This window comes from Rhinatrema bivittatum, chromosome 9 (genome assembly GCF_901001135.1).
Source record: "Rhinatrema bivittatum chromosome 9, aRhiBiv1.1, whole genome shotgun sequence".
NCBI classification, from domain to species: Eukaryota; Metazoa; Chordata; class Amphibia; order Gymnophiona; family Rhinatrematidae; genus Rhinatrema; species Rhinatrema bivittatum.
In genome coordinates, this window is record NC_042623.1 from 174,143,673 (window position 1) to 174,169,795 (window position 26,123).

General features: G+C 47.0%; 1 protein-coding gene across 4 annotated transcripts in view; it reads left to right on the top strand.

Annotated features, from left to right (window-relative positions):
• The window catches only part of CCNL1 (cyclin L1), a 44,586-nt gene extending 20,815 nt beyond the window's left edge, over positions 1-23,771 (top strand). Inside the window, exons 7-11 of one of the 4 annotated variants that reach the window (XM_029616850.1) lie at positions 4,543-4,647; positions 4,767-4,908; positions 21,546-21,648; positions 22,240-22,338; positions 23,255-23,771. In XM_029616850.1, the coding sequence (XP_029472710.1) occupies positions 4,543-4,647; positions 4,767-4,908; positions 21,546-21,648; positions 22,240-22,338; positions 23,255-23,603 (798 nt within the window). In that variant the 3' untranslated portion in view covers positions 23,604-23,771. Of the gene's footprint in view, positions 1-4,524; positions 4,648-4,764; positions 4,909-21,545; positions 21,649-22,239; positions 22,339-23,254 lie in introns of those variants that run through there. The other 3 variants (XM_029616851.1, XR_003858730.1, XM_029616852.1) reach the window with 3 other exon arrangements.
• The last annotated feature ends 2,352 nt before the right edge of the window (positions 23,772-26,123 follow it).

Consider the following 26,123-nt stretch of genomic DNA (forward strand, 5'->3'; position numbering starts at 1 on the left):
ATGAGGGGGTGAACCCAGTCCTGGAAAAACTGTAGAGACCCCCCTAAGGATTTCTGTTGCTTAAGATGAAGTTGGATCGAGAGTGGGAATCTCCCGAAGCGGGCTTGAAGGTAGCTAGAACTATGGCCAAATTAAATCTCTTGCCGGAACAGACTCCAGAGTTGTTGAATATTCCCAAGGTGGATGCTGCAATATCCGTGGTTACCAAGAAGACTACCAACCTGATGGCAGGCACCGTGGCCTCGAAGGATATTCAGGATCAGAAACTGGAAATCCTCCTTAAGAGACTGTTTGAAGTTTCAGCTCTGAGCCTGCATGCGACGGTTTGCGGGAGTCTGCAGATTGCCTGTTTGTACTGGGTTCAGAAGGAGCACGATAAGAGGTCGGGGACAGCCGTGAAGATGGCTCAAGCGTCCCTCTTGGAAGCAGGAGCAGCCTATGTGGCGGATGCCTTGTATGACATGATTTGGACTTCGCCAGAAGTATGCTCTCAGTGGTAGTTGCAAGGAGACTCCCCTGTGAAATTGGTCGGTGGATGTGTGGTCTAAAGCCCAGCTGCCTATCTTTCCCTTTAAGGGGAAGCTGCTGTTTGGGGAGGATCTGGAGCAGCTCATGAAGCAGTTTGGGGAGTCGAAGGGTAACAAGTTGCCTGAGGACAAAAAGAGCCCCAAGAAGTTTTTTCCTCCACATTCTCGATTTCAGGAGGCAAGGAGGTTTCGTGGTGGCAGAAGTCTGGGGCTGGCTGCCCTAAAGCAGAGTTCTGGCTGACAGTCCTTTAAAGCCCAACACAGGTCCCTGAGGGACAGTGGGTCCCAAGTTGGGGGCAGAAACAAGATTGAGCAACGAAGGCATGCTGGTCCACGCCTCACCAGAGGCTATTGGAGGGAGGGTAGCCCTCTTTTACGAGGAGTGGACCAAGCTCACATCGGTGGTGAGCGAAGGCTACGCATTAGAATTTTTTCGGCTGCTCAGGGACACTTTTGTAATATCCCGCTGCATCTCCTGGAGCAAGCGGGAGACTGTGCGGGATACGTTTCAATGTCTGCAGCTCCTGTGCGCCATTGTTGCAGTGCCTCTTCTGGAGAGGGGACCGGGTCGATATTCTGTCTACATTGGGGTGTCCAAAAAAGAAGGGACTTTTCAGCCCATTCTCGATTTGCAGAAGGTCAGTGCTGCTTTCCGGGTGCAGCGATTTTGAATGGAGACGTTGCATATGGTGGTAGCGGCAGTATGCAAAAGGGTTTCTGGCATCATTGGACTTGTCAGAAGCCTACCTGCATCTCCCCATTTGGTCAGACCACCAGAAGTTTCTGAGGTTCATGGTACTGGAGGAACACTTCCAGTTTCGAGCTCTTCCCTTTAGGTTGGTGACAACACCGTGCACTTTCACAAAGGTGGTGGTGGCTCTCAGGAAGGAAAGTATCCTGGCACCCATATCTGGACAGTTGGCTGATATGGACAAAGTCAGAGGTGGAGTGTGCCCACTCCGATCCAGCAGGTACTGCGGCGTCTGGAGTCATTTGGCTGGGTGATGAACCTCGCAAAGAGTCATCTGCAGCAGACCCAATCCTTGAGATATCTGGGAGCTAGCTTTGATACCCAGCTAGGGAAGGTGTTTGACTACAGAGAGTCCTTGAGTTGCAGAGTCAGGTTCTTCAGCTATTGGATCTGTCTGTTCTCAGTCTCTGATTACCTGCAGGTGCTGGGTTCCATGGCATCTATGCTGGATTTAGTGCCATGGGCCTTTGCTCACATGCATCCTGTAGGGGGCTCTGTTTTTCCCATTGTGATCCACTGTTGGAAGAATTTCATCTTCCTTTACTGTTGCCGGAAGATGTCAGGTCCAGTCTTTCGTGGTGGCTGTCTCTGCGCAGTCTGGAGAAAGGGATGTATCTGGAAGAGCCCGCCTGGGTGATTAGTGACCACGGATGCCAGCCTCTCAGGTTGAGGGGCGATTTTGTCACGGAAAATCAGCCCAAGGTCAGTGGTCACCTGAAGGAGGCGACTTGGTCTATCCAGGGTGGTGCACAAGGCTTTGTTAGCATTTCTTCGCTCGTCCAGGACAAGTCTGTGCACTTGTTCTCAGACAGTGGCATATATCGGTCGGCAGGGTGGCATGAAGAGTTGTCTGGTGGTGCTAGAGGCGCAAGAATTATTCGGATGGGCGGAGAAACATCTGGTAGCTGCTTCTCTTGTGGCTGGAGTGGACATTGTGCAGGCAGACTTCCTCAGCAGACAGTGTTTAGATCCGGGGGAGTGGGAGTTGTTGGAGATGCCTTCGCCTTGCTGCAGGCACAGTGGGGTATACCAGTGGTGACTCAGTGGGGTATAGACCAGTGAATACCAGAGTGGATCGTGTTTTTACAGTCGCAGAAGGGAGGTTGGGTTGAAGGGCATCGATGCTCTTGTTCAACCATGGCCGGCACGCCTGCTGCTGTACATGTCTTCACCGTGCCCTCTTATAGGTCGTGTGCTGCGGCACATCAAACTTCATCCAGGCAGGATGATTCTGGTGGTGACCGAGTGACCACTTTGGCAGAAGTTTGTGGACTTTCTGAGTCTGGCGGTAGATGATCTCGTTCTCTTGTCTCACCTCTGGGTTGCTGCAGCAGGGACCATATTTTCAGACCGGGAGGATCGCTTCTGTTTAGCAGCTTGGCTTTTGAGAGATGGCGACTCCATTTGAAGGACTATTTGGAGCCGGTGATTGCTACTTTGCTTCAGGCAAGGAGACCTTTCACTGCAATGGATTATGTCAGAGTTTGGAGAGTCTTCAAATCTTTGTGCTTGCAGAACAGGGTGCAGCTTTTAAAGATGGATATTCCTCAGTTCCTGGCCTTCTTGCAGAGCAGTTTAGTGAAGGACTTGGCCCATATTTCCCTTTGGTGCCAGGTAGCAGCCTTGGGTTGCCTTTGTGGCAAGATTCAGGGTAGGCCATTGGCATCTAAATCCGGATGTGGCTCGTTTTCTAAAAGTAAACATCTGCGCCCTCTGGTGTGGAAGATCTGTCCAGCTTGGAATCTGAATTTGGTTTTTCGGGTACTGTGTGGCCCTCCCCTCAAGCCAACGAGGAGGGCGTTGAAGGGTTTAACCCTGAAGACTGTTCTTCTGGTGGCCATCTGCTCGGCTAGGCGAATATCAGCTGCAAGCATTGTCGTGCAGTGATCCTTTCCTCCACTTTTCGGAGGATGGCTTTTTTTTTTTTTTTTTTTAAGTACAGTTCCTTATTTTTTGCCGAAGGTGATATCCTGCTTTCACATTAATCAAGTCTTGAGCTTCCGGCCTATCCAAACTTGATGGCCGATACTCCAATGGCTAGGGAGCTTCACTTATTGGATGTGCGTCGAGTTCTTTTGCTATATTTCAAGGTGACAAGTACCTTTTTGGAGATTTGGATCATCTGTCCTGTTCAGTGGAGCAAAGAGAGGAAATAAGGCTGTGCCCCTACTGCTCAATGGTTGAGATGATAGCGTTGGCCTACATCTGTAAGGGCCAGTCAGTGCCAGAGTGGTTTGAGAGTGCATTCCACTAGGGTGCAGGCAAACTCGTGGGCGGAATGTCAGCTGCTCTCTGCGGGAGATCTGTCTTGCAGTGACCTGGTCTTCTCTTCACACTTTTAACAAACATTACTGCTTGGATGTGTGGTCCTCCAAAAGAAGCGACGAATGGGGAAAGTGTGGTGCACATGGGTTTTTTGAGTTCCCGCCCAGAATAAAGGGGCTTGGGTACACCCCATTAGTCTGGACTGATCGAGGGTATGAAGAGAAAAGGAAAGCTTTGGTTTTTACCTGCTAATTTTCGCTCCTAAAGTACCATGGATCAGTCCAGAGACCCATCTGTCGAAAGACTTCCTCACTTCTGGATGTGGCTGAGCTGGTTAATGATTTTCTCAGAGGAAGAAGTGTACATAGTTTGGTGTAGTTGTGTTAAATTAAGGGAGCCTAGTTTGCAGGGGGCTCCAACTTTACGTCTGTTTGCCCATACTTTATTGGGATTTGGTGAGGTAGATATCTTGGCTTCAGTACAGGTCAATATTGAGGGGACTGCAGGTAGCAGTGCCTCAAAGTGGTATTCTCTGCCGTCATCTCCTGGTAGGGATGCTTAAATTCACTGATTTGGACTGATCCATGGTACTTCTGCTAATTTTCATTCCCGGTAAGAACCAATTTTCCTTTTAGTGTATGTGTGAGGTGGTAAATGGCAGTGGTTTTTTTAAATACTAAATTCATTTAATTGGCTGTATAACCTTTTTTGTTTTATGTTTTAGTTTGCTTTTAAATAAAATTAAAATCTCATTTGCAGTTTGTGTGGCTCAAATCCTGTTCACTTTTTTCCCTAACAAGGGTTCCATACATGCAGGTTAGCATTAGCCTTTTACCTGAGTTATTGTGTTGTAGCTGCTCCATGGTTTGCAATTAGCCATATGGCTGTTGGAGCAGACTACAGACAAGAATAGTGGTTCATTCTAATGGCTATTTGGCAGTTGTTCTTAATTGACAGATGTTCATAAACATAGACTTGTAGTGTTCTTTGGTCTCTTAGATCCCATTGCCCTCACGCCCTCATTGGTTTCTGCTTTTTGGAGCCACAGAAGATGATATTCAAGAGATATGTACAACAACACTTAAGCTTTATACAAGAAAAAAGGTAGGTTTGTGTGATTGAACTCTCACGTTTCTTTAGATAAAACACATTTCAAAATCTTTTTTTTTTAATCTTATGATTTCTAGTCAGTTTCTCAATACTGTGCCTGTTTCCTTGAACAGCCAAACTATGAATTTCTTGAGAAAGAAGTGGAGAAGAGAAAAGTAGCTTTACAAGAAGCTAAACTAAAAGCAAAAGGCTTGAATCCTGATGGCACGCCAGCCCTTTCCAGTATGGGTGGATTTTCTCCTGCTTCCAAGCCATGTAGGTTCATTTTATTTAGTTTGCTTATTACTGTTTTACTAAAATATTAGTGTCAGTGTGGATAATGGCAATCAGTCAAATTGTTTTGCCATTTCAGTTCTCACTATATTTTATCAAATGAATTGAGTCCCATTTTTATTGATACATATATCTGTTGGCCTTGAAGGTATCCATTCAAAATGAAATATACAGTTGTGCTCATAAGTTTACATATTCCTGGCAGAATTTGTCAGATGTATAGTATTTTAAGAAAACATGAGTGATCAGACAAAACACTCTGTTTTTTTAAATTTGAAACACATTAAAAATATTTTATGCATCTCAGGAATATCAGTCATTAGACAATCCATAGCAATAAAGGAAATAAAATGGCCCTGTTCAAAAGTGTACATACCCTTAATTCCTCATATCATGTATTTCCCCCTTTTTTTGCATCAATGATGGCTTGCAGTCTTTTGTGATAGTTGTGAATGAGGCTCTTTATTTTCTCAAGTGGTAAAGCTACCAGATCCTGTGAATTGTTTTTTTTTCTGGCATGAGCTGTTTGAGTTTTCCTCAAAGTGGCTCAATGATGTTGAGAACGGGAGACTGTGATGGCCATTACAGAACCTTCACTTTCTTCTGCTGAAGGGTCAACTTGGCCTTATGTTTCAGATTATTGTCAAGTTGGAAGTACATCTCATGCACAGCTTCCTGGCTGAGGAATGCAAATTCTCTTCCAATATTTTCTGATAAGATCAATTGTGACTAAATTCCACTGTGCTGCTGTAACTCCCTAATCCCCATGTTTTACAGTAGGGATGGTTTTGACGCCTCTTCAAACATAGCATTTATGGCTGTGACCATAAAGTTAAATTTTGGTCTCATCACTCCAAATTTTGTTCCAGAAGTTTTGAGGTTTCTTTAGGTGATATTTGGCAAATTGTAAACATAGAAATGACGGCAGAAAAAGACCGAACAGCCCATCCAGTCTGCCTAGCAAGCTCCCACGCTTATTTTTCCCATACTTATCTGTTTCATCAACCACCAAGTTCAGAGCCCTTGTTCGTAACTGTTTGATCCAAATTTCCTGCCATCCCCTTCCATTGATGCAGAGTAATGTTGGAGTTGCATCAAAGGTGAAGCATAAGGCTTAATGGTTAAGGGTAGTAACCGCCACATCAAGCAAGTTACCCCGATGCCGGCTTACCCAGACCGCACAGATCAATGCCTTGTTGGATGATGTCTGAATGTAAATCCTCTTTTCCACATTTCCCCCTGCCGTTGAAGCAGAGAGCAACACTATATATGCATTCAAAGTATCAGGCTTAATTGGTTTAGGGTAGTAACTGCCACAATAAGCAAGCTACCCCCACGCTTATTTGTTTACCCAGACACTGTGTAGTTCAGTCCTTGTTGGTTGTTTTGTGACATTGGTAAAGCAATGGCTTTTTTTCTGGCAATTGTATCATGCAGCCCATTTTTGTTCAAGTATCTCCTTATTGTACATGCTGAAATACCCATACCACTTTGTTTAAGAGAAGTCTGTTTCAGTAAAAGTTGCTTGTGGGCTTTTCTTTGCATCCCAGCAAATTTCCTGGCAGTTGTCTGACATCTTTCTTGGTCTGGCTTGGTATTAACTGTCCCATAATTTTCCACTTCTTGATTAAAATTGAACAGCATTTTCAAATCTTTGGCTATCTTTTTAAAATCTTTTTCCTGGTGTATAGAATTGAAATACTTTCGCTCACAGATCCTATGACAGTTCTTTTGCTTTCCCCATGCTTCTGTAATCACTAGGGATGTGAATCGTTTTTTAACTATTTAAATTATCGTCTGATAATTTTAAAATAGTAATTAATCGGTAAGGGACTCGATACAATAGGAATTCCCTCGATTTATCGTGAAAAATCGTTAAATCGAGTACGGGAATTATTTGGGGGGAGGGCGGGAAAACCGGCACACCAAAACAACCCCTAAACCCACCCCGACCCTTTAAAACCAATCCATTACCTGGTGGTCTGGGGGGGGGGGGGGTCCCCGGCACGATCTCCCGCTCTCGGGCCATCTGCGCCATTTTGGCTACCACTGATAAAAATGGCGCCGATGGCCCAATTAAAAAAAAAAACCAAAAACAACCCCACCCCGACCCTTTACAAATTACCCCTGTGCTTCTCCCTCCCCCCCCCCAAAAAAAAAACCTTTTACATGTGCCTGGTGGTCTAGCGGGGGATCCGGGAGCCATCCCTTCAATCATACCCTCTGTGCCAGTGCCGGACTGGTTTCAAAATGACGCCAATCACCTTTGCCCTTTGTCACAGGGAGCGACGGTCGCTCCCTGTGACATAGTGAGGGCAAAGGCGATCGGCGCCATTTTGAAACCAGTCCGGCACCAAGGGTATGATTGAAGGGATGGCTCCCGGACCCCCCGCTAGACCACCAGGTACATGTAAAAGGTTTTTGGGGGGGTCGGGAGGGTGGGAGAGGCAAAGGGGTAATTTGTAAAGGGTCTGGGTGGGTGGTTTTTTTTATCGGGCCATCGGTGCCATTTTTATCAGTGGTAGCCAAACTGGTGCCGATGGCCCGAGAGCGGGAGATCGCGCTGGGACCCCTCCCCCCACTGGACCACCAGGTAATTTAACATTTTGGGGGGGGTTCGGGAGGGTGGGAGAGCAAAGGGGTCATTTTGTAAAGGGTCGGGGTGGGGTTTTTTTTTGTCTGCTCAGGCCTCACTAAAAAATTAACGATGTGAATTGGAATCAGAACCAATTCCAATTCACATCTCTAACGATCCGATTTTTTTCTCCCTCCATCCGAACCTGATCGTTAAAACGATCGGGCACACGATTCACATCTCTAGTAATCACCAAAGTCAGTGCATCCCTGGATGAAATACACAAGGGTTTCTCAAGAACTAAGAAATTGACTTTTATACACACGCTAATTACAATTAAACAAGGCACAGGTGTGGATATCTACCCTTCATTCTCATTTCCACCTGTGTCAACTTGAGTGTATATTCCCTTGAATGTTTGGGCTATGTATACGTTTGAATAGGTAATTACAAAATATGTTTGACCCCTCTAAATATATTCAATCAGTAATACCAAAATCAGGAGAATAATACAGTGTATATATATATATGTAATATATATTTCCATAATATCACATATGTATTTTTTATTCTACTTTTGAATAGGGCCATTTTATTTTCTTTATTGCTATGATTGTGCTATTCTGTTATGCATAAAATAGTTTACTTTGAAACAAAAAATAAGATGTTTTGTTTGATCACTTGTTTTCTTAAAATGCTGTTCATCTTACAAATTCTGCCAGGGGTATGTAACTTATGAGCATAACTATATAGTGCTACTTATTATAGCATTCTTATGTTCTAGACCTAATAGTTTAGGAAGATTATTTTTGAGGCTTGCATGTGCAGAAAGCTGGAAGCATTTTCTTATATAATGAATTTCTACATGTCTTCTTTAATTAAAGTGTACACACACTAGGATTTTACCCACCATCAAGGTACTGTGAAATATTAATGTTGTAGGCACTATCTTGCTTTTTGTTTAGTGTTTTTATAGCCTCAAGTACCAAACTATACAAATTTGAAGTTCTAGCTGTTCTTTAGAGGTTCCTTGGTCTGATTGAATTATACTTAGTCTAATGCCAGTTGTTCTCCAGATTATGAAAATTAGCATATTAAGATATGAAGTTGTGAACTGCAATTGAACTGGCCTGTAGATAAAAAAAAATTTTTCTATTAACTGTAGGACACTTTAAGGGTAGACTTTAAAAAGGCCGCATGTCGCCAGAGCTTGCGCGCGCCAAGCCTATTTTCAAAAAGGCCTGGCCATGCACGTAAAGGCCGGTACACAATGTCTGGGCCTTCCTGAAAGGGGCAGGCCAGGGGGCGTTTTCTGGGTGGGGAGGGGTGGGCTGGGACAGCACCATTGTTCGCTGTCTTGAAGTCCAAGCGCATGCAGCTTACTTCAGCTCAGGAGCTGAAGTAAGTTGCTGAAACAAGGTGTAAAAAAAAAAGGCAATTTAGGGGGTGGGAAGGTGAGGTGTGGGGGAGGGACCTCGGGGAGGCCGTGATGCATCTCCACGCAAATTTTGCTAAACTGTGCCTCCCCCCTTGTATGTCCATGTGTGCTCGCACATGGATGTGCGCACATTTTTTTTTTTTTTAATCTACCCCTTATTCCCTGTACGTACCCGGATCAGTCCAGACCATGGGTTAAGCCCCCGTTCCAGCAGGTGGAGACAGACCAAAGTTCTAAGGGCAGCCCGTATAAGGACGGAACCCACCCTGGAACCCTCAGTATTTGTCTCCAGCAGGTGGAACCGCTCACCCTTTGGTTCCCTGTTTAGCTTGCCCTCGGTGTTTTCTTTCCTTTCTCTGGGGCAAGCTCACGCAAGTACCCTTAATTTACTTCTTAAGTTTTAAATATATAAAAAAAAAAAGATTTTTTTCTCTCACTGTGTCAGGGCAGACAGTTCTGTCTCCCTCGCTCTTGGGGTTCCTAGGGGGGCTTTGCCCCTTGATTTGTCAGCCTAGGTTCCCTTCCTGGTGACCTAGTGTGGGTGATACTGGTGGTGCCAGTCCCTCTCCCCATGTTTGTATCTGCTGCCGTGCCCTGAGATTCCCATACCTCTGGAGCTTCAGGGAGGATTATACCCCTGCCTCTGTGAATGCAATGAATTATTAATGTGAATAAACTGTTTTTGTTTTCCCAAGCTTTCACAGAATATTTTTTTACTTATCTTTGTTTAAATTAAAAAAAACAAAACAGCAGTTTGATTTTGAGGAGGGAGCGGGGTTCAATCTCCCATCCAGCTCTTCAGGGGCTCCCAGCTCAGCTGTTTTCAATTAGCTTTGCAGCCGCTTTCCTGCTCCATGCCGCGGCCACCTTTTTGTTTAGCTTGTGGAGAGTTGGCCTCCCGACTCTCCCACGATGAGGTATGCTCCGGGTGTATTTCGGGGGGGTGAAGGCTCCTCTTCTGAACCGCCAAATTTTAGACCTCGGGGAAGGGCTCCCCGACGTGTTTCTAAGCCGTTCCTGTCCCGGGAACGCACGTCAGCGGTGGCCATTTTGGATGTTTCTGATGAAACACTTCCTGCTTCTCCGGGGGCTGGGGATCTGATTCCCCCACCCCCGATTTGAGCCCGATTCGCTCTGGGGGGGGCTCAGATCCCCCCCCTCACCTCCCCCTCCCCCCGTGAAAAATTTGGCCCGGAACCGTTTTTCCTCGGATTTTGTCCTTTTAATGCATGAATCTTACTTGGCCAGCTTACAGAGGGAGGTGGGCCCCCCCCCCCCCCCAAATTGTTCACCTTCCTCCGAAACCTGCTCTTTTTCCTGTGCTGTCCCCTGATGTTCCGGGCCCGGTTAGGGTTCGTGTGGTCCCGGGTGCTCCCCATCCCCCGGCAGACCCCCCCCCCAGCCTCCTTTAGACCCGCTTGACCTAGGGGACGATGATACCACTGCTCAAGCCCCCCCCCCCCGCTAGAGGGAGATAATCCCCATGTCCTGTGCTTATTTCAGCGGGAGGAACTGGGGCCTCTTATTCCCTTCGTTCTCCAGGAACTGGGAATTGAAGCCCCACCAGATGATTCTGTGGCGGCAGCGATGACACCAAACGCGGACCCAGTCCTGGCGGTATTCAGGGCATTACCGCATACTTTCCTGTTTCATCCAATGCACCGTTTGCTTCTCCGGGAATGGGAGTTCCCAGAGACGGGGCTTCGAGTTGGTAGAGCTATGGATAAGCTATACCCGCTCCCTGAGGACTGCCTGGACATGTTAAAGATTCCTAAGGTAGATACTTCTGTCACCGCGGTGACGAAACGTACCACCATTCCTGTGGTGGGCGCTACAGCATTATGGGATTTGCAGGACTGTAAGCTTGAATTTTATTTGAAACGCATCTTTGAAGTTTTGGCTCTGAGTCCGGGCGACGATTTGCAGCAGTCTCATGCAGCGGGCAAGCCTTAGGTGGATGCAACAGTTACTCAGCACCCAGGACCTCCCGTCTGCAGAGGCTGAGCAAGCTGAATGCTTGGAGGGTGCTATAGTCTATGGGCGGATGCCCTCTATGACTTGCTTCTTGTCTGCGGTCTCGGCCAGACGTCTTCTCTGGCTATGTAATTGGTTTGCTGATACTTCTTCAAAAGCTCAGTTGGGCACTCTTCCTTTCAAGGGCAAGTTGGTTTTTTGGTGAGGACCTGAAGCAGCTTATTAAATCCTCGGGTGAGAACAAGGTCCACAAGCTGCCAGAGGACTGTCCCAAACAGTCGAAGTCTTTTTTTCCGACCCTCACTCGCTTTAGGGGAAACTGCCGTTACGGCACCAGGGCTTCCCCAGGGGTGGTGTCTCCAGGTCCCAGACTTGGTCCCATTCCTTTCGCGGCAGTTGAGGCTTCTGGGATGGCCATCGGCAACACATGACCACTAAGTCAGCTCCCCAATGAGATTCGGCCAGTCCATTCCTCCGAACGAAACTTAGGTGGGCGTCTTTCTCTGTTTCTCGAGGAGTGGGCCAAAATCACATCCAATCTCTGGGTCCTCGAGGTGATAGAACACGGCTACATGTTAGAGTTTGCCAGGGACCTGCCGGATCTATATATCGTGCCCCCTTGCGGCCATTCCAAGCTACCTGCGGTCTGTCACACCCTGTTCAGACTTCAGGATTTGGGGGCGATCCTTCCGGTACCTGTGCAAGAACGGGCGCCGGCCAGTATTCAATTTACTTCGTTGTTCCCAAAAAGGACTATTCCTTTCGCCCCATCCTGGATCTCAAAAGGGTCAATCGGGCCCTCAAGGTTCCCCGTTTCAAGATAGAAACCCTGCGCGCGGTGTTTGCGGCGGTCCGTCCCGGCGAGTGCCTCGCTTCCCTCATTCTTACAGAGGCTTATTTTCACACCCCCATCCGTTGAACATCAAAGATTCCTTCGCTTTTCAGATCCTAGACCAGCACTTCCAGTTCCGGGCCCTTCCCTTCGGTCTCTCCACCGCTCCCCGCACCTTCACCAAGATCATGGTAGTCATTGCGGCAGCTATCCGACGAGAAGGGATTTTAGTCCATCCTTATCTAGACTATTGGTTGGTAAGGGGCAAGTCTGCTGCCCTCTGTACGCACGCGATAAACAGTTTTAGCCCTACTCACATCTCTCGGCTGGATAATCAACTACTCCAAAAGCAATCTTCGGCCCTCACAAGAGCTGGAATTCCTTGGTGCTCTTTTCAACACTCGGGTCGGGAAAGTTTTTTTCGGACTCGCGTACTCTCAACCTGATCAATCAGTTGAACTCTTGTCTCTCTACTGCTTCCCACGGTGTGGGATTACCTGCAAGTTTTAGGGACCATGGCTTCCACGTTCGATCTTGTCCCCTGAGCTCATATGCATCCTTTACAGAAAACATTGTTATCCCGTTGGAAACCAATGTCGGAGCAGTACCAAGAGATTCTCCCTCTCTCCGACTCTACCATAGCCAATATACAATGGTGGTTCTCCCCGGCACATCTTCTCAAGGGGATGCCTGTTTTGACTCCCTCTTGGGTCATTGTGACGACAGATGCCAGCCTCTCCGGTTGGGGGGGCTGTCTGCCAATCTCAAATGACTCAAAGTTTCTGGTCCCTCTCCCAGTCTCTGTGGCACATCAATCGTCTAGAAGCCCGAGCGGTTCGCCTGGCTCTCAAATTTTTTTCTTCCTCTTGATTCGCCACAAAGCGGTCCGGGTGCTATCGGACAATTCCACCATGGTGGCTTACATAAATCGATGGGGGGACTCGGTCGTCTAATGGCGCTAGAGGCCAGCAAGCTCTTTCTCTGGGCAGAGAGACACTTGGATCGCCTGGCGGCCTCCCACATAGCAGGCAAGGAGAATATTCAAGCAGACTTCCTCAGTTGACAACATCTCGATCCCGGCGAGCGGGAGCTGTCAGATGAAGCGATGGACCTAATCGTACACAGGTGGGGACCCCCCTCACCTGGACTTCATGGCGACGCTATCCAATGCCAAGGCTCCTCGGTTCTTCAGCCGGTGGAGGGAGCATTGGTCCTCCGACGTTCTTCTCTACGTGTTTCCACTGTGGCTATTAGTGGGGAAGGTTCTACGGAGAATAGAACTCCATCGCGGTCCGGTCATTCTCGTGGCCCCCGAATGGCCCTGATGGCAGTGGTTCGTGGATTTGGTGAATCTCACTGTGGACGGACCTCTTCGTCTCGGTCACCTGTCCCATCTTCTGCGGCAGGCTCCCGTATTTTTCGACCAGGCGGATCGCTTCTGTCTAGCGGCATGGCTTTTGAATGGAGACGTTTGAGACAAAGAGGATATAAGGATGAAGTTATTGCCATACTCCTCAGGTCTCGCAAACAGTCGACATTTCAAAAACCTTCCGGACCCTGAAGTAGGTAAGCAAACGTCTGCGAGGAGTTGGTGTTTAGGCACGTTCGCCTTCGGTTGCTGTTATTCTCACTTTTCTTCAGCGTGGTCTCTCCAAGGGTCTTTCGGTTAGCTCCCTGTGAGTTCAGGTTTCGGCTCTTGGTTCCCTCCTGGGCTCTATCGAAGGTCAGGCAGTCGCCTCTTATCCGGATGTTGTACGTTTTCTCAGGGGCGCTAAGCACCTGAAACCGCCTGTCCGGTCTATTTGTCCTTCGTGGCGTTTTAAACTTGGTTCTTCGAGCTCTTTGTTCGGCACCGTTCGAGCCTCTCCTTTGAGCACTCTCAAAGACTTGACTCTCAAGACTGTCTTTTTAGTCGCTATTTGCTCTGCTAGGAGAGTGTCTGAGCTTCAAGTTCTATCCTGTAGAGACCCTTTCTTGTGTTTTTCGGACTCGGGCGTCTCTCTCAAGACCGTACCTTCTTTCTTACCTAAGGTTGTTTCGTCTTTTCATGTTAACCAGTCTGTAGAACTTCCTGCTTTTTCGCCAGAGGATATCGCGGCATCTGGTAATAGTGATCTTCGTCGTCTCTATGTCAAACGAGTCTTATTGTACTATCTCGAGGTCACTAATGATTTTCGGGTTTCCGATCACATTTTTGTCCTGTGGAGTGGACCCAACGGGGAAGCAAGCTTCTAAGGCTACGATCGCTCGCTGGTTGAAGGAGGTGATTTCTTTGGCCTAAATTTGCAAGGGCTGACCAGTTCCTGAAGGCCTAAAAGCTCATTCTTTATGTTCTCAAGCAACTTCTTGGGCGGAGTCTCAATCGGTGTCGCCGCAAGAAATATGTAGGGTGGCTACATGGAAATCTCTTCATACTTTTGCTCGTCACTACCGACTCGATGTTCAGGCTCCAGCCTTTGGTTCCTTTGGTCTGCAAGTGCTTCGAGCGGGACTGTCTGGGTCCCACCCTCTGTAGGGAAGCTTTGGGACATCCCATGGTCTGGACTGATCCGGGTATGTGCAGGGAAAGGAAAATTAGTTCTTACCTGATAATTTTCGTTCCTGTAGTACCACGGATCGGTCCAGACACCCGCCCGTTCTTCTGGCTGCTCAAATTTTCTTCCTGTTTTTTATTTTTTCCTTCTTATAGGACTCTCTCTTTTGATCCCTGCATCATCTTCCTGGAATCTAATAGACACCGGAAGCATCATTACGATGATCGGGGGTAGATTTACAAGAGCGTTTAGTTACACAGTTCATTCAATTCTGTTATTTTGTTGGTTTAAATTAAATTACTAGTTATCCTGTTACTTGCTTGATCTTGTATTTTCTGCTTTGACAATGGTTATACTGAGGGTTCCAGGGTGGGTTCCGTCCTTATATGGGCTGCCCTTAGAACTTTGGTCTGTCTCCAGCTGCTGGAACGGGGGCTTAACCCATGGTCTGGACTGATCCGTGGTACTACAGGAACGAAAATTATCAGGTAAGAACTAATTTTCCTGTTTTCACCATGGAAAAAAGTAAATTTCCTAGCGTGTAGCCAGATGGACTGTGGACCAGTGGGTTATGTGCTCCTCTGCTAGCAGATGGGAGATCGAGTCAGATTTCAAAGCTGACGTCACCCTAGATATACCCCTGCCGTGACCTCAGCTCCTCAGTATCTCTCCGTCTCCTTAGCAGATGTGGACACTATCCCCTTGCTAGCACAGTGCTAGCGGGATTAGAAAAAAAAAAGAAAAGAGAAGCATTTTATCTTTAAGAAGATTTAGCCCCGCTCTCCTGCGGTGATACCTAAGGTTCCCTCACCCCAGTCGAAAATTCCTGAGGTGATTTCCAATCCCTCAGAGCTGTCCCTTGGTACGGTAGCCGGCTCCCAGCGTGGACTTAAGCGCTGAAGCGGCTGAAAGGCAGGAGGTGCAAAGCAGAGCATGGCAGTGAAGGCCAAAGTCCTCTCCCCCCACTGCTGGAGACCATCTCCGCACTTGGCCGATAAGCACGGAGACCAAGTAAGTTTAGAAAAATCTTCAATCCAGAGAAGAAGGGCTACGACGCGTCCTCTCCGGTCTCCTTGCTCGGTGCGCCTTTATAGACTCCGTTCTCGATTCCAGTGATGTAATATGGGGGGGGGGGGGGGACTCTGAACGGGTTGAGCTGCCTTTGGGCTAGGCCCCATTTTTGGCTCAGTGAGTTAGCCACGTGGTGACCCTCTGTGGCGCCATCTTGCGAGCAGTGGGCTGCGGCGTCATCTTTCCCCCTTCGGCTGTTGGTGCGCACGGGTCAGGCCTGCCTCTTGGGTGCTTTTATAGGTGCATGGCAACGTGCACAGCTGCGTGCACGCATGTCCAGGCGCATTAACTGTGTGTGCCGGACACCAAACACAGAGGCAATGACCCCGGCAGCAAAGAAGCTCAGACATTCCCTTTGCGTGGCTTGCCACTTCAGAGCAGCACAGCCCGAACTGGAGTCCTGCCTGTTTCAGTACTGTGAGGAAGCCCAGGGAGGACTAGATTCTCAAAAATTTTCCAAGTTTGGTCCATCCCAGTCTGAAGACGGGTTGGAGATGACCTTATCCGACAGCTCCCTGGAACTGAGCAATTCCGAGATGGCGTCCTGATTGCAAGAGGGCACTTCAGTAACCCGACTCCGGCTCCCCAAGGGATAAACATGGACCCAGGGGCCTTCTTAGTTGGTATTTTTCCAGGGACTACAAGCCTTGGTTCAGGCACAGTCAGCCCCGGCCACGACCCGGGTGGAACCACAGCCAAGGGCACCTGATCTCTTCTCCCCCCCCCCCCCAGCCCTGTCCAGGGGGCCTCGAGACATGTCTCGCCTCACCAAGGGTATCCCTGACGGACCCAGACACCACAGATGATGAGGGCTCACTGGAAGAAGGGGAAATCCCTCCATGCCTGGAACCATAGAGAACCATGCTTCGCTTCTTCCATGGGGATGAATTGCCCTTTAAGGGATCTCTCCTATTCGGAAGCGCATTGGAGAAACTAGCCAATAAGTGGGGCAAATCTCCAGTGCCTCATGTACAGGAAGACAGAGGAAAGAGATCCCAGCGCCCCCCTCCCAGGAGAACCGGGGCAGAGGCTCCCAATGCTTCCGGCCCTGCAGAAACCAGTCCTTCCAGACAGCCCGACCTTCTGGGAAGTCTCGGTCCTTTTGGAACAGACAACCCAAAAGAGGAACATTTATTTATTTATTTATTTATTTAATATCGCTTCAAGTTAGAGGCTTACAATGAACATGGTTAATCCAAATAACAGGGAAATATAAATAATAATGTTAACAATTAAGAAGTGATAATAAATAGATAATAACAAAAAATACATAAATAAAATAGAAATAAATAGAAATAAATAAGTAACATGCCCAGGTATAGGCCCATCCCAAGCTTCCCAATGAGAATGGGCAGACCCATCCACAGGAAGAGGAAATAGGGGGTCGACTCTCCCTCTTCAACCAATGATGGGTCAAGATCACGTCGGACAAATAGGTACTAAACATCATACGAGAAGGCTACGCTCTGAAGTTTTGCTGCATCCCTAGAGACAAGTTTGATATCACCCTGTCACTCCCATCTCAAGAGACTGGCAGTGGAATTCACACTGATAAGACTACTCAGTCTGAAGGCTATAACGCCGGTGCCTACACTCCAGCTAAATATGGGGCGTTATTCCATCTATTTTATGGTGGCCAAGAAAGAGTGGTCATTTCGACCCATCCTGGACCTCAAGAGCGTCCACCGTCATCTAAGGATCTTACACTTCCACATGGAGACCATCTGTACCGTAATAATGGCAGTTCAACCAGGAGAGTTCTTAACCTCCCTGGACCTACCTTCACGTTCCAGTCTATCAAGACTACCAGAGTTTTCAACATTTTGCGGTACTGGGCCTCCATTACCAGTTCCAGACGATCCCTTCGGCCTGGCAACCGCCCCCAGAAAGTTCTCCAAAACTGTGGTCGTGGCAGCAACACTGAGAAAAGAAGGGATACTGGTACACCCCTACTTGGACGACTGGCTGATCCGGGCGAAGTCACCGGAAGAGAGCCTTCAGGTGACCAACAGAGTCAGGACCCTCCTTCAGGAACTCAGTTGGGTCGTGAACATGGAGAAGAGCAGTCTACAGCCTTCTCAGTCTTTAGAGTACCTGGGGGCTCAGTTTGACACCAAGCAGAACAAGGTCTCTCCCCACCCCTGAGAAGGAGGAGGAAACTAATGGAACAAGTACGCCGATTGATGACCAGGACGCGCCCCAATGTATGGGACTACCTTCAGGTCCTAGACCTCATGGCATCAACTCTGATAGTAGTACCGTGGGCAAGGGCTCACATGCGGCCACTCCGCTCCTTACTGTCCCAAGATTACTCGACTTGTCTCCACCTACCAACAAGAGGTATGCTCTCGGCTCCAGAGGTGGCTGCAGGAAAACCACCTAAGCAGAGGCGTAAGCTTATCCCCATCGAACTGGATCATACTCACTACAGACGCGAGCATCCGAGGGTGGGGAGCCCACTGCCAAGAACTGATGGCCCAGGGACAATGGACCAAGGAAGAGGCGAAATGGAACATAAACAGCCTGGAAGCTCAAACGGTCAGACTAGCATGCCTGCAGTTCAGCTACAGGCTCCAAGGGCAAGGGATTTGAGTGAAGTCTGAAAACGCAACGACTGTTGCCTACATCAACCGCCAGGGAGGAACCAGGAGCCCCAGGTGTCTCTGGAGATAGACCCTCTCATTGACAGGTCTATCCAGTAAAGTGCGGCCGCGTTTACCCCGCTCCTAACCCGCGTTCTACTCACTTCCCAGCCGCGTTAGCCCTTCCTGCGATCCACAACCCCCTTTAACCTACTCCTACCGCGTCCTAAAATCCCCGGGCAGCCCCTTCCGCACGCGGCATGTATATTGCATGCAAACGAGCGAATTAGCTATTCCCTACCATCCAGTAACGTGCGCCCCGACTATCGCTATTGTACCCTGCCGTTTTGCCCAGAGTTTAACCTGCTAACTTACCGCCTACCCCTGCGTTAGAGGCAGGGGTAAGGGTAGGCAGCAAACTTTCCCCCAGCCCCCGCTCTCCTGCCCTGGCCGCGTCCATGGGTGCCGGTCCCCTGGGCAGCCCCAGTCCTCTCCCCTCCTCCCGAAGCCAAAAAAAAAAGCAAAAAAAAGTTGCAAGAGAGAGAGGGGAGAGGACGGGCAACCCTACCTTCGGGATTGCCAGTCCTCCCTCCCCTCCTCCCGAGGCAGGCGCGAAAAGCAGCCTTGCTCCGGGAGGAGGGGGAGGGGATTGGCAGTATAAAGCGACTTACTTTTGCAGCCCCCCATCCGGACATCAGCGAACGCGACCGCGGCTCCCCTCTCCTGCCTCCAGCTGCTCAGGAAGATGGACGTCACGTCTTGAGCGGCCATCAGCAGAAATGGATCGCGGCTCCCCTCCCCTGCCTCCCGGCAAAGATGGACGCCTGCACGGGGGAAAGCGGCCAATTGCACGCACAGGAGCCGCTTTCCCCCCGTGCAGGCGTCCATCTTCGCCGGGAGGCAGGGGAGCCGCGATCTGTTTCTGCTGATGGCCGTCTCCTCCGGAGGGCTGCAAAAAAAAAGTAAGTAGCTTGGTCGCTTCACACTGTCAATCCTCTCTCCCCTCCTCCCGGAGCAAGGCTGCTTTTCGCGCCTTGCCTCGGGAGGAGGGGAGAGGACTGGCCATCCCGAGCTTAGGATTGCCCGTCCTCTCTCCCCTCTCTCTCTTGCAACTTTTTCTTTTTTCGCTTTTGTTGCTTTGGGAGGAGGGGAGAGAGGGCTGACAATCCTGAGCGTCGGAGAACTGTCCACTTCCTGGTACCTGTCATTTCAAATGTCATTTGAAATGACAGATACCAGCGCGTCCGTGAAGCGTTAGGCCCGCGCAACCTGTTCTACTGTATAGAGCGCTATAGCGCTCTATACAGTAGAACGGGTTGCGCGGGCCTAACGCTTCACGGACGCTTCTAAGACGCAACTTTCATTAGCAAGCTATTTACATACAGGATCGAGCGGTAGGTGAGCTGCACTGTGCATGCGGCAACCGCGGGTGCGCCGGGCACTAACGCAGCTCTTCCTACCGCTCGGTACTGGATTGACCTGAATATGGGCAGAGGTAAACCTACAAGGGATCTCTGCCTCCCACATCACAGGAAAAGATATCTCAGTGGACTTCCTCAGCAGGGAAAGCCTGGACCTAGGGGAGTGGGCACCGTCGACCTGAGGCTTCCAGATTATAGTAAATCGCTGGGGCCTCCCAGTTATGGATCTACTGGCCACATTTCACAATGCAAAGTCCCCCGGTTCTTCAGCCGCAGGTTAGAGCAGCACTCCCAAGGGATCAACGCCCTCCTCCAGAGCTGCCCAGAGGAGGACTTACTGTACGCTTCTCCCCCCCCCCCCCCCCCCCCCACCCCCATGGCCTCTACTGGGCAGGATCATCCGCAAGAGAGAACACCACAGAGGGCTAGTCCTACTAGTGGCTCCGGATTGGCCCAGACGCCTGTGGTACGCAGACATGCAAAGACTCCTTGCGGGGAGCCCTTTGTACCTTCCCCTCCCCCCCCCCACACACACACAGGGACCTTCTCCAGCAGAGCCCGATCCTTCACGAAGATCCGTCTCTATTCTCTCTTACGGATTGGCCCTTGAGAGGACTCACCTGAAGAAACATGGTTACTCGAAGACCGTGATCACCACCTTGCTACGCACGCAGAAGTTCTCAACGTCCCTGGCATATGTACGAATCTGGAGAATATTCAAAGCCTGGTGCGTGGACCGCGGGGTGCCCCCATAAACAGCCGAGATCCCCATGATGCTAGAATTCCTACAGGGCGGCATGAAGACAGGGTTGTCACTCAACTTCCCAAGGTTCAGGTAGCAGCCCTGTCCTGCTTCAGAGCCAAAGTAAACAAAAGCAGTCTGTTTGCACACCCGGACTTGGCCCGTTTCCTAAAAGGGGTTAAGCAATTCCAACCACCCCTAAAGTGCTTGTCCCCCTATGGAATCTCAACCTGGTATTGGACTTTCTAGCAGGGCCTTCCTTCAGGCCATTGCACAGTATGTCACTACATCTTTTAACACTAAAGACGGTCATCTTGGTGGCAATGTGCTCGGTCCGTCGCATCTCGGAACTACAGGCACTATCCTGTCGGGATCCATTCCTCCGCTTTACTCCAGAAGCGATACAGCTTCGCACTGACCCTATCGAAAGTGGTCTCAGGGTTTCACTTGAATCAATGCATCTCCCTACCATCACCGGAGGAACATAAGGATTCGGAGACTCCCGACTTCTTCGCCATCTAAACGACTGCAGACTCCTATTACGATACCTAGAACAATCAGAAACCGGTGTGCAAAACGGATCGCTTGTTTGTTCTTCACAGCGGGAAGAAACTAGGCAAAGTGGCCTCATGAGCAACTATAGCTCACTGGATCAAGGGCATAATCAAGGCGGCTTATATAGAGGCAGGGAAGCCTTTACCGCTGCAGGTTAAGGCTCATTCTACTAGGGCCCAGGCAGTATCCTGGGCAGAGGCCAAACTGTCACCGGCTGACATCTGTCGAGCAGAAAGGTGGTCTTCCCTAAACATCTTCTCCAGGTTCTACTACCTGGATGTCCAGGCTCGAGAAGACACAGCCTTCGCAAAGGCAGTGCTAAGTGGGCCACGGGCAGCCTCCCGCCCCATCCAGGAGTAGCCTTTGTACATTCCACTGGTCCTGAGTCCATCTGGCTGCACGCTAGGAAATGGAGAAATTACTTAACTGATAATTTAGTTTTCCTTAGTGTAGACAGATGGACTCAGCATCCCACCTACGGCTGCCCAGGAGAAGCGCCAAAGAAGAGCCTGGAAGGCGAACTTCTATACTATACAAATACGGGTAAGCTATTACCCTACCCCTAGTTCAGGACTGGTGCCAGCGTTATGTTGGTTGAGTGCACTGGCAGTCTCCAGTTTTTAATCAGTCTGATTTCATTAACCAATATAAATGTCCACAGTGGCTTTTCAAAGATAATATTGAGGAGCTGAGGTTACGACAGGGGTATATCTAGGGTGACGTCAGCTTTGAAATCTGACTCGGTCTCCCATCTGCTGGGCCTGAGTCCATCTTTCTACACTAAGGAAAACAAAATTGACAGGTAAGTAATTTCTCCAATATTTGCCAAAAAAAACCTCCACCATTCCTGGTTTTTTTTTTTGTAGCATTAATTTTTCTGTTCAAATTTCTTTAGCTTCACCAAGAGAAATGAAACTAGAAGAAAAATCGCCAGTTTCTGTGAATATCAAAAAAGAATTGGAAGAGAGGCAACAGACCTCTAAGAGCCCTTACAATGGGTAAGTGTGCTGTATTTCAAAGAGCTTATAACTTGTAAATCTGGCATTGACCTTTTTAACAGAGCAAGATTTTAATCATTCCCATCACTCTTATAAATTTCTAGGAGGCAGTAACAAAGTAAAAACATTCTCTTGGAAATCTTAAGTGCCTCAGATTCTTTATTGAATCATTCAAATACTTTCTCTCTCTGAAAGTATAGGCATACAAATCTGGTAGTGAATTGAGGGAAGTCAAAACATATTCCTATTTTTAAAAACTACATTAAGATAACAAGAAGCCACTTGGTTTTGACCTAATTAGGGACTGTTTTTGTAGTTTAATTTAGGGATTACTTTTCAGATTGTACAAACCCTTTGGTATTAAATTTTAAATCAGATTTCAAGCTTCTATCCTGTTAAGTATTTAAGTAACAAGCTTGAAATAGTGTAACTGTTGGAATAAACCCAGGCTTTAATTTCTGTGATTTGTATAGTGTATTATCCTACAGAGTACTACCTATATATATCAACACAAGTGTGTTTTAATCAAGCTTTTCTCCTTGTGAAAATTAAACACTAATTTTTTTTTTTTTTGTTTGAACACAAACTAAGCTTACGAAAAGAAAGCAAAAGAAGCAGGAACAGCAGAAGTGGCAGTAGGTCAAGGTCAAGAACGAGGTCAAGGTCCAGGTCTCACAGTCCTAGAAGACAGTAAGTTGATATAAATGCTATTTATTTCTAATCTAAGCTTTTGCCATCCTTCAACAAAGCAGTTACATCAGTAATAGATTGGACCAGGTTTTGTGTCTGGGGAAAAATGCTTAGTATAGCTGGTGCATAATGTTATACTTCTTGTTTGTCTTTCTGTGGTAGAAAAAAAGGCAACCTTGTGTGTTTTATATTTCTGCCATTTCAAAACTAGAGTTTAAAGGAGCCTTCCCGTGATAAATTAAAAGTGGGTCTCCAGCTTATCTGTGTGTATTTTGCTGAATGGCCTTTTGGTGATCTATTTGGTTTATTGGTAAAATCGTCTGGCATGCTTAGAATTGCTGCATAGCAAAAATATTATAGAAAACCTAAGATTTCTTTGATATTGGTGATCTTTTATCCTCTATCAGAATTTTCATAAATTAATTTAAATGTATTTAAGGAAATATCAAACCTATGGGAAGAATGCTATTGGGGAGTAAATTGAATCAATTATATAACATGTTGAGGATTCAATTTGATAAGTGCCATACACAAGACTCTAAACTCCATACCTCAAGAAAAGAACTCATAAAGAAAGGCTTATTAAAAATTTTAGAAAATTCTTATATACACAATTATTATACATCCATTGAAATTTATCTCCTAAATCTAGCCCTTGACTGTTTAAACGGCAAAAAGATCTTCCTTGTAATCTGAGTTAACAGTAAATCTTTTTCCAGATTTGCCCAAGTTAACTGAGCACATTTCAGTTAAAGATAAAACATTTTGCGCTCCCCCTTCCTGAGCATGGATTGAATTTATTTGTGCAGCAGCTGGTTAAATTAAAACCAGTAAACTGAACCAGGTCTTTAATCTTTTTGGCAATTTTTTATTTGAGAAATAATTTTTTAATATTGTACTTTGCTTTTTTCTTAAGCTACAATAATAGGAGGAGTAGATCTGGCACATACAGCTCGAGATCACGAAGTCGATCACGCAGTCACAGTGAAAGTCCACACAGACATCATAACCATGGCTCTCCACACCTTAAAATCAAGCACCGCAGTGATGAACTGAAGAGTTCCAACAGACATGGTCACAAAAGGAAAAAATCCCGTTCTCGTTCTCATAGCAAACCCAGGGATCATGCTGATGTTGGCAAGAAACACAGACATGAACGGGGCCATCATAGGGACAGGCATGAAAGATCCCGCTCATTTGAGAGACCTCATAAAAGCAAGCACCACAGTAGCAGTCATTCAGGACATAGCAGACACAGGCACTGAACGGAGTTTGCTTTACTTAGATAGGAGTTTAGTTGTTAATCTTTCATAAGATAGGCTGTATGGACTTGTAATTAAGATTTGAAAAAAAAAAAAAAAACCATGATTACACTTTGATTTACAAAACCTGATCTCAGATATTTTTCTTTTGAAGAAACTATATCTTTTTTTTGCACATTGAAATACCTTAGCAGTATCGGAATATAATTAAAATCTGTGGTCAGGTTAATTTGTATGTATTAGAGCTGTGATTGTTTATGGGGGGGAGGGGGGAGAAGAAACTGGAGAATAGATTTGAAGGGAAAAAACTTATTTTTATACAAAAATGGCAGACCTTGTTATTTAAGTATAGTTATTTCTTTAAACAATGGTGGATACTTTCTTACACTGGTTTTAGTCTGCATGTATACAAACTGATTTTTACAAGGAAATAAAATGCAAAGGTGTTTTTATTTTGAAATAGTTTATTAAAGTCTTATAAAGTTTCATCTCAGAAATATTCTGGTTCATACTAAATAGCTGTTATCTGTGTTTAGAATAGAGAGGAGCAGAGCTCCTTACTATAAGGCTGATGTACTAATATTTGTTAACATCTGCTGTCAATTAGTGATAGACTGAATTGATGTGCTTCAACAGCTAATACTGAGATGCAAATGAGACACTGGTTAGCATATATGCTTAAACATGTGCATGTATGTGACTGGTGTTTAAAAAAAAAAAAACAACCTTTCCTAAGATGTCTGAAGCATTTTCTGCACAGTCACACTGGGAATGAGCAAATTTGCATAGTTTTGCATCACCACCTCAGCATAGGTTTTGTTTTGATAGTGTTAACTACTTGTGATAGCATTTAACCTGACCTTTTAGTTAATAAAAGCATTTGCCATAAATGGGAATGGGCTGGAGAAATAGCAGTAACTGTCCTTCAGAAGGTTGAAAAATTGAAACAGATTGTGATAATGATCTCTATTCCAGATGATCATAACTTCACTGAAATGACCTTTCATGTCAGCAATCTGTGTACACAGCAGCACTAATCTTGTGATGGGTCAAGTTCCTGCTTTAAAATAAACTAGTAATGTGTGCTCAATGAAAAAAAAAAAAACCAGTACAGCAGTATAGCCTTTTGTGGCATCAATTCAACTATTGCGACATCACATATATATATATATATGTTCCTGACAGTCTCATTGTGTCCTTTTATGACACAAGTCACTATATTTCCTCCCTGCCAGAGAGGAGGAAAAAAATCTTTACAGTCTGGCTTTTATCTAGAGCCTGTGCAACCAGTGGGGCATGATAGATTGCAGAAGAGAGATTCTGGAACATTAGGAGATAAGGGAAAAAAACAAATTTGAAATAAGTAAAAGTAATTTCTCTGAGGACAAACAGGATCATAGTCCTCACACATGGGTGACATCAGATGGAGCCAGTCCCAGAAATTTGTTCTTGAAGATTCTAGTTTTGAATATGCCTTCCTGCGCATGTGCAGCTTTAGTCACACTGCCCCCCCTAGGCAGAGTCCCTCACTTTTGGTCTTCTAAGCTGTGTGGCCATGGTATTCAGCTTTGCGCTCTCCTCAGTTTTTACGATTTTCTGCAGCTGTTCCCTGTATGTACCCGGATCAGCCCAGACTCCTGGGTTTTACCTCCTCTCCAGCAGATGGAGACAGTTTTGACTGACCTGCCCTATATCCTGAGGTGCCACCTGCAGTCTGCAGTATTTTTCTGTCTCCAGCAGATGGTGGAGGTGCAAAAATCCTGCAGTCTGAGTTAAGAGAGATTAAAAAAAAAAAAAAACCAGAGGACTAGACTTTTTCCTTTAGCCTCCCAGGAGATTGTCAGGTCCTGGTGGGACCATTCCCTCTCGTATTGGAGGCAGGCGAGTGGAGGGTCAGGGACCTTGTAAGCTCTGCGCATAGGGTGATACTGGGGGTCCGGTTCACTCTCCTTGGGGAGGTGGACCGGTGGAATTATTGGGAGCCTGGTTTTATTTTATTTTAAACAAAGTTTAAACAGTCTAAAAAAAAATCAGCAAGGGTCCAGAGTTTTGGCATCTCGGTAAGGTAGGCTCTGCGATAGCTTCTCCAGCTTTCTCCCCCACCGCTGCTGCTGGGGCTTTGCTTGATCTTTGAACATAAGAAAATGCCATACTGGGTCAGACCAAGGGTCCATCAAGCTCAGCATCCTGTTTCCAACAGTGGCCAATCCAGGCCATAAGAACCTGGCAAGTACCCAAAAACTAAGTCTATTCCATGTAACCATTGCTAATGGCAGTGGCTATTCTCTAAGTGAACTTAATAGCAGGTAATGGACTTCTCCTCCAAGAACTTATCCAATCCTTTTTTAAACACAGCTATACTAACTGCACTAACCACATCCTCTGGCAACAAATTCCAGAGTTTGTGCGTTGAGTAAAAAAAGAACTTTCTCCGATTAGTTTTTGCCCACCCCCTATCCCTTCCATCTCCATCCTCCCTCCTTTTCACCCCCCAGCCACCCCTTACCCCCTTAATTTCCCCCT